Source organism: Prunus dulcis, chromosome 6 (genome assembly GCF_902201215.1).
Source record: "Prunus dulcis chromosome 6, ALMONDv2, whole genome shotgun sequence".
NCBI classification, from domain to species: domain Eukaryota; kingdom Viridiplantae; phylum Streptophyta; class Magnoliopsida; order Rosales; family Rosaceae; genus Prunus; species Prunus dulcis.
Genome location: NC_047655.1, coordinates 18032624 through 18044891, shown reverse-complemented (window position 1 = coordinate 18044891; position 12268 = coordinate 18032624). Strand labels below are relative to the sequence as shown.

Genomic DNA, 12268 nt, shown 5'->3' with positions numbered 1-12268 from the left:
AGGACCAATTTGATACTAATAGGTTTGCTTGGTAACTACACAAAGAATCTCCTATTTCTTTTAGGTAAGTAGGCCTCATCATTTGGCCCGCGGGCTCATGGGCCGATAGGGGCCCGCTTGGCCCCGCCTGTTATGGGCTTTGAGATGGCCCAGCCCGCCTTGGGCCAGGCTAGGCTTGGGCATGGGTGTCTGAAGCCGGGCCCAATTAAGCCCAAAAAAGCCCAGCCCAGCCCGCCCACAAAAGCCTAGCCCGTTAGGCCCACATACATATATAATTATGTATAAATAAGAGTTTAGGTTTAGGATTATATCACTTAAATCACATATATAATTTGTTTCATTTCATTTACTTTTCTTTTCTCATTCCTAGTTTATAATTGGATGATTAGTACATTAATTTGTGTCAATTATTAATTCAACAATATATATATATAAGATGAACAACTTATCACATCACCAAATATAATCATATCACGAAACATAATCGTACCCCCAAATATAATCATACTTTTTTTGAACACATCACCAAATATTTGCATATTTATTCATACCATCCTTTAAAAAGATTTTTTTTTATACTTATTGTTTTTTAAAATTATTTCTTAAAACATATTATGATCTAATTATGTAATAACCTAAAAAATAATACTTGGTTTTATTTTTTTGGTGGAAAATCTTATAAGTTGTGTGACTTTATTGGGTGTTTTATGAATTTGGTTTGATGTGAAAATATTGGAACTAAGTGAGTTTAATCTCAAATTTGGACTAAAATCCCCTTATGATTAAGTTTATGATTTTTTTTTGAATGAAGTAGGGCCTGTTGGGCCTAGCTCGGCTTGGCCCGATGGGCTTTCTCAAGCCCAACTCATGGGTCGGGCTTGGGCTTTGAATTTTTTTTAAAAACCCGGCCCGGCCTGGCCCAATATTTTCTCTTTCCTCTTTAAAGCCCGATCCGACCCAGCCTAAGACCATTAAATTTAAGCCGAGCTAACCCAACCCGGCCCATTGACGAGCCCCATAGATAAGAAACCAATTCCTTGATGGACAAGGAAATAAATTCATAGAATCAAGAAACTAAATCCCTCAACTTGGATTTTGTCTGCTGGTCAATAGAATAAAATCTACCATAAAAAAAAACACCCCTTTTATTTACAATCCCAATATGAGTGGTTCACAAAACAATCAATACTATCCATCCCAATACTACATATTGTGAGCACCATAAATATTGTTGGCTTTCTATCTTAGCAATTGAGTCTCACGATCGACTAAATCAACATTTTGACTACTGCTTAGGGAGCTCTACATGAGGTCCATCCTTCTCATGATTTAGAATATCAGCAAGACCAAGTGCTATATATGGAAGTTTCAATTCCCTAGCTAGCCAACGTTTATATATAATGTTTACAAAATCCTTTATCCACAATGGCATATGCATTCTCCAACAATCCACATTTGACCAAGTACGACCCGAACCCAAATCTTCCCCGTTTTGAATATATATATATATATATATATATACATATATATATATATATATATATATATACTATTAAAGTGATTGTACCGACTAATTTTTATATTTTTCATTATTATATTATATATTTATATAATTTATACAAATCTTAAGCCACATTACTTATTTATTTAGTTAATTTTCAATACGTATATAAACATTCTTATGTTGTCTTATAAGTATATATTATATATATTCATTATCTTATCTTAGTACTTATTTTTTCTTTCAACAAAGTTGTTATATATTGATTTTTTCTTTCGTAATGGGGCAGGTTGGGGAACCTATTCCCCAATGAAGGTGGGGATGGGGAATCCCTACTATGAATATTGGGGGTATGAAGGCAGGGATGGAAGAAAAAAGCTTAATGGGGATGGGGATGGGAATTGCATACCCACCCCCGATTCGACCCATTGCCAACCCGAATATATATATATATATATATATATATATATCTATATATATATTCAATTACAATAAGACTCAATAAATGGGTAAGTAACCAAAATCTTAACTAAATAAGGAACCAAAATCCTAACTAAATAAGGACTCGCCAATATTAGAAACCAAACAAATGCCTTTTTTATTTATTTTTCTTTGTAGGAGTTAAAGTTGAGTAATGAAGAATGAATCTAGATTTTTATATAAATTAAGCATGCCTACTTCATAAATCCTCATCCTATTGTTCGTTGATTCATTCATTCTCAAAACTTAAATTTCAAGTTTACATAGGAAATAATTTACATAATGTTGATACAGCTACTCACGGTTGCGGTGCTCTACTATCTCATATCGTTAGAGATAGGTTTGATACGTGCGATGCTTGTTGAGGCATCCCCTTGGAAGAACCCAATGATGACTTGATGCCTTCAAACGCAAGCATGGGGACAGTGGCTCCACTACTCCTGTTATGGCAATCGATTATGATACTATAAAAGGCTGTAAGACCATTCATAGTGGGAGGGTGTATTTTCGAGAGTGTAAAGTCATTTTTACATTTCTTTTATACATCCAGAGGTTGTAAATGTGATTTTTGCTTTAGTAATGAAGATGTAAATCTAAATATGTATAATTGATTTCTTTCACCTTTTTTGCTGTAGGATTTAATCAGAATGTAATGACTTATAGGATTTTATTGATGGATTTGTATAATCAGGATTTTTAACTTTTGGATTTTAAAGATTATACCATAAGATTTTATAAGATTTGAAAGCACCACATGAATTTATATCTGGATCTGACTAAATAGGGCTATAGCCCAAACCAAAATTTGAAACTTTTTTAAATATCTAGCCCGATAGATATAATGAACCCAGAATTTCATACCCTTAAAAGAAAAGAAAAAAAGGTAGCCCATGCATTATCCACAAGTATAGCAGCCGACCTCGACAAAAAGGTGTTCGTTCCCAAGTTGTGGCTTGATATTGATGTGTCATTTTATGGGTTAGAAGAATGAGTTTCCTTCAAGGATGAAAATAGGAATTGTTAGCATTGTTTTTGTGATTGGCATTTCCTAGAGACCAAATAGACTAAGTATAGATGGTAAACTAATTGCTAGTTGTTAAGACTTTAAACTTTTCCTTCCTTTTCTAAGTCAAATTGATATTGTTAATTACATGTTGTGATTTCTTTTTAACAGGATTTTGTCTCATGGGATGGCCTCTTTATTTTAGACTATCGTAGGAAACTAGCATTTGTGAAAATTTTAATTGGGAAATTAGCATAAATACCACTTAAACTTTTAGGCATGTACGCCAATTATAATTGCTGAACAACTAATGAATGGCATGTATCCAGAAGATTGCATTACTTGGTACTTGGTTCTCTATCCTTGTATAAAAACAGGTGGCACTGAATTTCTATCTCCCATGATGCAACTAAGCCCCTATTTCCTTTGACAGAAGTTCAGGAGGATTTATAGACTCCTACACTTATTTTCCAAGAATCAACCAACAAGTCAATGGATATAAATGTCATTCAAATTTTTGAATCAGTTCTCTAGTTTCTTGGATATAGTTGGACAACATGGAAAATGTTCATTTCTAAATAAACATTAGCATCTTGCTACAGGATATGGTTAACTCCATGAGACTCCTAATTGTAGAATTGTAGGTGAGACTCCATGAGATTTGCAGGTGAAAATGTGAAGCCATATTGTAGGGTAAAAAACATGATGCTGGTTAGGCCAATCCCTTAAATCAAATCTCTGTTAAACATGCAGCCAATACTTTAGAATATTATAAATTTCAAATTTTTTTTTTTTGGTGCTGCTACATACAATGATTTGATTCCTTGTCAAAGGATTAAATATTTACGCGTTATGATTTGATTCATGGGAGATACATTGTTTAAGTCACTTTTCAACGTTTACACATTGTTTAGGTTGACATATTTGTTTCCACAAGGAACAAACATATGTGAAGGCTTAGAGTCACAAATAAAATGAAAACAGAGCCTGGAATTATTCTACCATATGGAACAGATAACAAAGAACAAGTGGAACCATCTTTTCACACCATGGTGGGCAAAATCCAAATTGATGGTGGCATGTACTTCTGTGAAGGACTTGAGCAGTAGTAATTTGTTCCAAATTTTCTGTTTTCGAAATTGAAGACTGCCATGCCAAGAGGCTCTTGAACTTCATCATAAGCAACACCCACCCATTTATCAATGCAGAAGTATATGGAATTCGGATGACAAACTGGAATTTCTAAAGCTGAGACACATATGGAGTGATTATTGCCACCTAAGAAAAAAGCATCGTTTCCAATACTATCGATCTCCTCAATCCGTTCGCTTCCGATTTTATCCCCACAATCAGAGAACAGCTTGAAAACCTTGAAGCTCAAAATCTCAGTAAAACACTCAACATAATTCATACTTTGGAACTTCCTAACCAGCAATAGATCTCCCCTGGATGATTCCACAAGATATGCTTGGTCATCAATACCTTGAACGATTGGTACAACTATGCTTACATGAGGTTTATAAGTTGGATCCTTGCTAACGTTTATTGCAAAAACCCCACCCTCCCTACTAGCGGCAAGAAACTGGCCTCTGTAATAGATCAAATCATCGAATCCGATCACTTGATTCAGACCATAAAAGAATCTGATTGTTTGATCTATGTGAGTCCAACCATGATCCCCTGACTTAATATGAGCCACTCTGGTTCCATTACTATCGAAAAGTACCACAGCTTCGTAATCATTTGGAAACAAAGAAGGGTCTGCAGACAATACAACCTTCTTAATGTAGTGATCACTTCTATAAGCTTGTTTGTGTATGGGTTGAGGGACTTGTGCGAATGGGGGAAGGTGAACATTACGTTTGGTGAAAGGGTTTAAAAGGGTTACTTCCAAATTTTCATTCACACAAGCCAATCAACCATGGGAAGAACCGCATAGCCTTTTATTGTAAGGCACATGCAACTCAAAGCTGCAAGTCTTTCCTTTTGCGACACTATACAAGCCACGCCTTTCGTGGCGGTTGTGTTTGCTGGGAACCATTAGCATTGGAAGCTGCTTGTGACATGATTTGAGGCGCTGATGCTTCTGATGACGAGCTACTGATTGCCAATTCTTGCAAACTGCACCAAGCCGGATATAGTCAGTGATTTGTATCAACTTCTCTACTATCAGATACAAAAGGTCGCTTGGGAGCCATGCCCAACCTGAAACTACAGTTGATGATATTGCCTCTCCCATAGTATTGGACATAGCTTTTTTATTTTTTGAAGCCTGCGTTGCATTGGGTTTCATTGACAATTTATGAGGAACCAGAAGCTATTATTGTTGAATCGCCCTCCTGTTTTTTTGTGGAATATTCCCCTTCCAGCAAAACCGATGAAAATTATGATTTTTCTTTTTCCTTGTATGGCTCCAAAACCGATAAGCTGGCAGCCTAGCATACAACATAGTAAATTCAGTAGCAAAGTGGCACTATGCTATCTCAAAGTCATATATCAAATGTCAGAAGTTTTGTTTTCTCTGTAGTGGTAAGCCAAAATAAGGAACCCCACAGTTAACATTGTTTAGCAGCAACCCAGTTAGCCAATTTCTCTGTAAATGTGGCCATCCACCACTTTCCTACATATCATTCATTTGTTTTCTTTCTTTACTATTATAAATGGTGAGTATGGTTTTCCCAACAGATATATAGTGGTCTATATTCGAATATAAAGACTTGGTGAAAATTAGACTATTGCCATATAAACTTTGCGTCTCTTGTAATTCAATTCACATTAAACTTCCATTATCCATCTCAAGAGCTGTTCATTATAATTTATATTAGTTCTGCCCCTAAAATGCGTTGCGGTGTAAGAACACGTTGCTGTGTTAGTTTTATTACCATCTTCAAGGGTTATACTTTGAGTTGGAAGCTCAATGTCCTTATAAGAGATGTTTGGAGCTTACATTTAGAATGACAAACAAATGAAAATAGAGCTTGAAAGAACAAAACTGGAACCATCTTTTCACACCATAGAGGGCAAGATCCAAATTGCTGGTGGCATGTGCTTCTGCGAACGATCCAAGCAGTAATGTGTTCCCATGCTTCTGTTTTCCAAGTTGAAGGTACCCATGTCATGAGGCCCTTTAGGTTTATGGCATTCTACATCCACACAATCATCAGTGAAGTATATGGAATTTGGCTGACAACCTGAAAAGTCCAGCATGGAGACACACATGGACTGATTGCTACCCAAAAACAGAGCTTCATTTCCAATACTTTCAATCTCAACCCATTGGGGTCTCTTCCCATGAGCACAGAACAGCTTGAAAACCTTGAAGCTCAGAGCCTCCGTAAAACGATCATAAACATTTACTCGTTCAAACTTTAACCTTTCAAACTTGAAAAACTTGAAGTTGAGAGACTTCATAAACCGCTTAAAATAATTTACTCGTTTGAACTTCCTAACCAGCAAAAGATCTCCCTTGGATGATTTCACAAGGTATGTTTTATTGTCAGTGTCTGGATCCATTGGCACAAGTAAGCTTACACGGGGTTTAGTAGTTTGATCCCTGCTAACATTCATCGAAAAAACACTACCACCCAAACTAACACCTAGAAACTGGCCTCTATAATAAATTACATCATCGAATCCGATCACTTGATCTATGCTAGTCCAAGCATCGTCCCCTGACTTAAAATGGGCTATTTGTTTCCCATAGCCATCATAGATGACCAATACTTCATAGTCATTAGGAAGAAAAGAAGGGTCTGCAGACAATACAACTTTATTAATGTAGTAATCGCATCTATAAGCCCGTCGATCTCCTAGTGGATTTGGGGACTGGTGGAAGGCTAATGGTACGCCTGGTAAAAGGGTTTAAGAGGGTTACTACCAGATTCTCATCCACACTGGCCAACCAACCATGGGAAGAACCACAGAACCTCTTACTGTAATACACGTTCAACTCAAAGCTACAAGTCTTACCTTGTGTCACACTATACAAGCCATGCCTTTTGCTGCTACCGTCTATGGTGATTGTTTTTCCATGTATATACGGTTCAATATGGTCATGTTTGATTTAGAATCTTTTTCCTTTGTATATATGGTTCAACATGGTCATGTTGTGTAATTTAGAAGTTTAGAAGGTTCCAAAAGTAGCAAGCTGGCCTGTGACAAAAGTAGCAAGTAGCAAGTAGAAGGTTTCAACGTGGGTCATCATTTCCAAAGTAACCCTTCAGTCTCCATCCAGCCTTTAGTCAACGAAAACTTCATCCCCTTCTGTCCCTAAACATAAAACCTCTGATTTGTCTTTCTCCCCTTGGTCTGCGAACCGAGCAGAGTGCTCTGTTTTCAGTCCAAACAGAGATTGGAAAATGAAAGCAGAGGTTGTGAAATTGTTGTTGGTGAACTAGCAAGTATTATGCAGAGAGCTGACGAGTCGTTGTTGCCAGGGGTATACAAAGAGGTGGGGGTCAATCTGCACACCGACCCAACTGGGTTGGGCTCACTCACTCTGTTCAGATCCATTGTCCAGTCTGCCAGCTACCCACGTGCGGCTTACCTTGCTATGCGCCACAACCGAGCCCATGTCATTGCTCTATGTTGAGTTGTTTCTCAAATGGGCAATACAAAATGCTGTTTCATGTTTTTGGGCAACTGTGGAGTTCAATCTTTATTGGTGTCATTGAACTCGGCAAACTTTCAAATCCCAAAATGCCCATGAAGTCACCTTTCCCATTTCTGCAAGTGCCATGTCCAAAATGGTAAAAGCTACCACTTCTTTGGGTAATTGGGTGGGTGAAAAATTTAATTTAAAATTGTAAAAGATTCTTGGGGTGAGAGAGGCTCGAACTCTCGACCTCAGGATAACTCAGAAGCTATGAGACCTACGCGCTAGCCAACTGCGCCACCACCCCAATGTTGACAATTACCTTGACTTTTTACTGATTAGCAAAGACACTATTAGTATATTAACGTAGGCAGTGTACACAGTAATAAAATAATAACTTTTATAGAGAAAATGGGAAATATACTAAAACGTGGGATGGTGTTACAAACATGTACATCTTGGTTGTAAACTTTAAAATCCAGCTTTTACCATGTATAGATGAAGCTTTTTCATATGAATTTGGATACTCTACTTGCCTTGACAATCCTTAGTTTCTAACCTCAGTCTGTCTATTATAACTCCAACTGTTCTCCAATCTTATTTGAGACCAAAGGAATTGCCAAGACAATGAGAGCATCACCATCCTTTTCATATTCGAGTTGTGTTTACAAAGGAAGATGCAATTAGCAACTCCAGCTTCTGCTTTTGGCAGCTTCTCTATGAATTCCCCATGCAACTAATTTTCTCTTCCCTTTTTTAGTTCCGCGGCGTTGCTACGAAAGATGGACACTTTTCATTTATTCATTGGGAAAATGAAAACTATAGTAGATCAAGGATACTTACTTGTTAGTTGCTGGACTGCTCCAAGAAGTGAAGCATCCTATTAGGGCTGGCAATGAGTCGTGTCGTGTCGGGATAATAAACGTGTCAAGAATGCTCAACCCGAACCCAACCCATTTAATAAACGTGTCGTGTCGGATTCGGATTGTCTTTTATCGTGCGGATTTCGAGTCGTCTAACGGGTTCATAAATAATAACATGCATGTTACAAAACTCACAATTGAAAAAATTTAAATAAAAAAATGGAGAGAGGAGAGAAAATATAAGGAAAAGAAAGAAGAAGAAAAAAGAGAGAGAGAGGAGAAAAGAGAGAAGGAAAGAAAGAAAAAGAGAGAGAGAGAGAGAGAGAGAGAGAGAGAGAGAGAGAGAGGAGAAAAGAGAGAGAAGGAAAGAAAGAAAAAAAAAAGAGAGAGAGAGAGATGAGAGAAAACTAAAGAGAAGGAAAAGAAAGGAAAAAAAAAAAAAAAGGAGAGAAGAGATAAGGAAAAGAAAGGAAAAGAAACATTATAAATATTAAAAGGCATAGTGTATAATCACAAGGTTGTATGTAGTATGGTGGATAAGGTGTTGGAGAGGAATGTGGGTGGTGGGAGTTCGAAACCCCTTGCGTGTGTTTTGAAGTCATCATTTCTCTTCATTTTTTGGCAGGTTGGCGTGTATTACATGGGTTGACATGACTCGTTTAATAAATGGGTTAAACATGTATTTAAACGGGTTGGCGGGTTGACCTGAAAATTACCCAATTATTAATCATGCAGGTTCGGGTCGTATTTTTTCCGTGCAGGTTTCGAGTCGTGTAGGAAATTGCCACCCCTACATCCCATAATAAACAAGACCAGCCCATGCTTGAATGCTGTGGATTGGTCATCCGGCAACATTTGCAACAAAACAGCTGCTAATGGAATAGCTGAACCGGAGCTTATCTGCCAAAAAAACTATTCTCCCAACATCGGGAAAGCGTTTCGCAAGATAATCCCCCATTTTTCCTCCAAAGAGACCTCCAAGTTAGCAAGCAATTATAAAAAAAATTGTCCAAATTTGATAACACTCTGTTGAATTATAATCTAGCAAGTCAAATGAATTTTACTACCTGCATTTTACTATACCACTTTACAAGTTTGTTATGCAATGTTATAGAGCTTATTTACTTTTGTTACCTGTTTAGATTTAATTCTTGTGATGGTCGGATAAAATTTTTTATTGACTTGAAAACCATTTGTGGTCAACAAGTCAACTTTCTTTGGTGTGCGTGCGTGCCACTGTTAGTGGTCAAGATCCTAACAGACTTATGAAAAATAAATAACTTGCGCCCCAAGTTACTAAATTAAACAAGTGATTGTGAATTTGGGTGAGGAATATCTCTCAAGTAAGTTATTTTCTTGTCTCAGACTGGTGAGAACTTTACAATTTCTCACAGTAAAAACTAGTAGTTCTGGCCAAAATGAATATTGAAAATAAATCAAACTGTTTTAAAGAGAACTGCCTATTATACAATTTAAAACAAAAGGGAACTGCAACGTTTGAAAGGATAACAGAACATTGGGGTTCGATTTCTGCTTGGATTGTTGTACCTGACTCAGGCTGGACTGGATGTATCTATGATGGATTCAAACATCAACACCTTCAACTGATGAGGTTCAGCTGGAAATCGATATCAATGTTGAGATTGGCAGAGCTTTAATCTATTTTAACCATAAAGAGGCTTGTTCGATGGGCAAAACTGGGATTTCTTCAGTCTGGATTGGATTGGATTGGAAGTGGCTAAATTGACGATTTCTGGTTCGAAACTGCACTTCAGCACCTATTCTGCTTAATTGTGGATCACGTGCGATCTGTTCTGATGATTCTCAGGCATCAAGGCATCTCTCTAAATTTGTTGAGGTTTTCATATTATGAAAAGCCTGAACTCTATTTGATTGGCCTATACTGAACCAAATTTGTAACGAGAGAAATCTCGTTTTCTTTGTGAGCTGCTTCTTTAAGTTAAACTAAAGATAGAAACCTGAGGTCTGCCTATTCTATCAGAGACTGGATGTCTTTTATAAATCAAAGAGCTTGATTGCTTCAGAGTCTAAAGGCTTTTGAGATCGTATGATCTTGTTTTGAATTTATCAGTATGACTTGAGTGTTTTTGTTTTGATTGAATTTTTTGCTATCCTCAATCCTGTTCACCCCTATCATATTTATAGAGAATCTGAACGAGGGTTTATTCCTTAATATCTGGAGGATAGATCTGTTGAGAGGATTCCTTGTTCCAGCGCGAAAAAAGGAATAGTAGTTTAGTCTAACAAAAGAAAACCCCATCAAAAGTAAGTTTTTATGATGATCAGTTTTGATCTTCAGTCAACCAACTCTCTTACTCTTGTTTATCTCTCATACCTGATGCAAAGCCATTATGAGCATAGGAAAGAAACTTGGCCCTATTTTCTGGCATTAAATGGTTATGAGGAGTTATTTTTCGATTAAACCTTCTACCAACTCCCCATCACGTCATCTGCCCTGTTGAAATCTTGACTTTAGAGTCACGTGGGCTCTTGTAGAGAGAGAGATCTTCCCAAAAATCTACTGACTTGATTTCTGAAATTGTGATCAACGGTGATGATCAAATTTTGATCCTTCGGAGAGATTAGAAGCTAGATTTAGTTTTTAAGCCAATTAGAAACTGATTTGTCCAGATTATATCACCATTAATGGCAATTAATCTTTGTTGAGGCCCAAAAAATCAAAGGCTGGGCCCCAATATATTTCTAGCCCAGTACGGCACCTAACTTGGGAAAAAACCCAACTTGGGTACGTAAGAATTCGTCATATGCGTTTGCACATGTGCCACGCCAAGCAAATAAGTAACACGCCACGCTACAAGCTTAAGTGAGCCCAAGCCACTCAAATGCCTGGGGCTTGTTGAGAGGGTTGTGGTATGGATTGTTACAAGCATTCATGAGACCCATTGATGGGCCAAGAAGTGAAAGTTTTGGGCTGCTTGGGAGCCCCAAAACTCGAGCTCATTTCTTGAGCCCAAATATGTGGGAAAGCATGAAAAAGAGAAAAAGGTAGCCTATTACCTTAGAAAATTGGCCCATCACCTTAGTAAAAAATAGTCCATCACTCTAGAAGGTTGGCCCATTCCCTGAGTAAACTAGCCCATTGCCTTAGGGAATGGCTTGACTTAGAAAAATTTGAAAGTCTCCAGCACAATGCTAGAAACAAAACCACAATAGAAAACCAAGGGATAGAAACTTGCGCAGGCTACTGGGAAGCTCTAGCACGTGACCAAAGGCAAACCTCAAGACAAACCATTCAAACGACCAAAGAGTATTAGCGCGCGCAGGTTGCTAGGAGAAAAGGCATCCTTAAGACCAACGATGGTATCTATTTTCTTCTTTTACCAGCTCTTGCCATGAAATAGGGGGGGAAAGAATGAGAAGTGATAACTAGAGATGAGAGGTTACCACTGGAATGGCTGTAGGGAGACTTTTGAGCTCCCAAAAATCTTGTCTCTATGTGTTTGGATAGAGGGGATTTCACAATTTAGGATGAATTAGAGGAAAGGAAGATAAATGAAAGGGAAGACTTGACAAAATTGGAGAGGACCCATTAGGGTTTCTTGGGAAGAAGGAGCTTCCAGCTGCTACAAAAATAGGGGTATCCTCTACCCATTATCTCAAGACACATCTAGAGAGAGCAAGCATCATCTCTCATCCTTGGAACCTTTCAATTTCGAGCCCTATTCCTCCATCTCTTCCCATCTTCTCTTCTGGCCAGCCATTCCAGAGACTAACTAAGCTTTCGTCAAGCTACCGGAAAATTACCCAAAGCACCCATTCTTCCACCCTAATCTCTGTCTTTCTCT

The 12268-nt window shown here is 37.7% G+C and overlaps 1 protein-coding gene and 1 pseudogene across 1 annotated transcript; both read right to left on the bottom strand.

Moving 5' to 3' along the window:
- Window positions 1-4026: 4026 nt before the first annotated feature.
- Window positions 4027-5223, bottom strand: LOC117629694 (annotated as a pseudogene).
- A 767-nt stretch (window positions 5224-5990) lies between these two features.
- On the bottom strand, window positions 5991-7557 carry LOC117630396 (F-box protein At2g26160-like). Its single transcript, XM_034363127.1, has 2 exons — window positions 7482-7557; window positions 5991-6736 (listed from the first exon to the last, which is right to left on the bottom strand). The coding sequence occupies exons 1-2, from the start codon at window positions 7555-7557 to the stop codon at window positions 5991-5993; spliced, it is 822 nt and encodes a 273-aa protein (XP_034219018.1).
- Window positions 7558-12268: the final 4711 nt, after the last annotated feature.

Coding starts and splice junctions, on each gene's coding strand:
- LOC117630396 (XM_034363127.1), bottom strand. CDS start 7,557: ATGGGCTCGGTTGTGGCGCATAGCAAGGTAAGCCGCACGTGGGTAGCT. Junction 6,737..7,481: donor GGACAATGGATCTGAACAGA/GTGAGTGAGCCC, acceptor TATTGTCTGCAG/ACCCTTCTTTTCTTCCTAAT.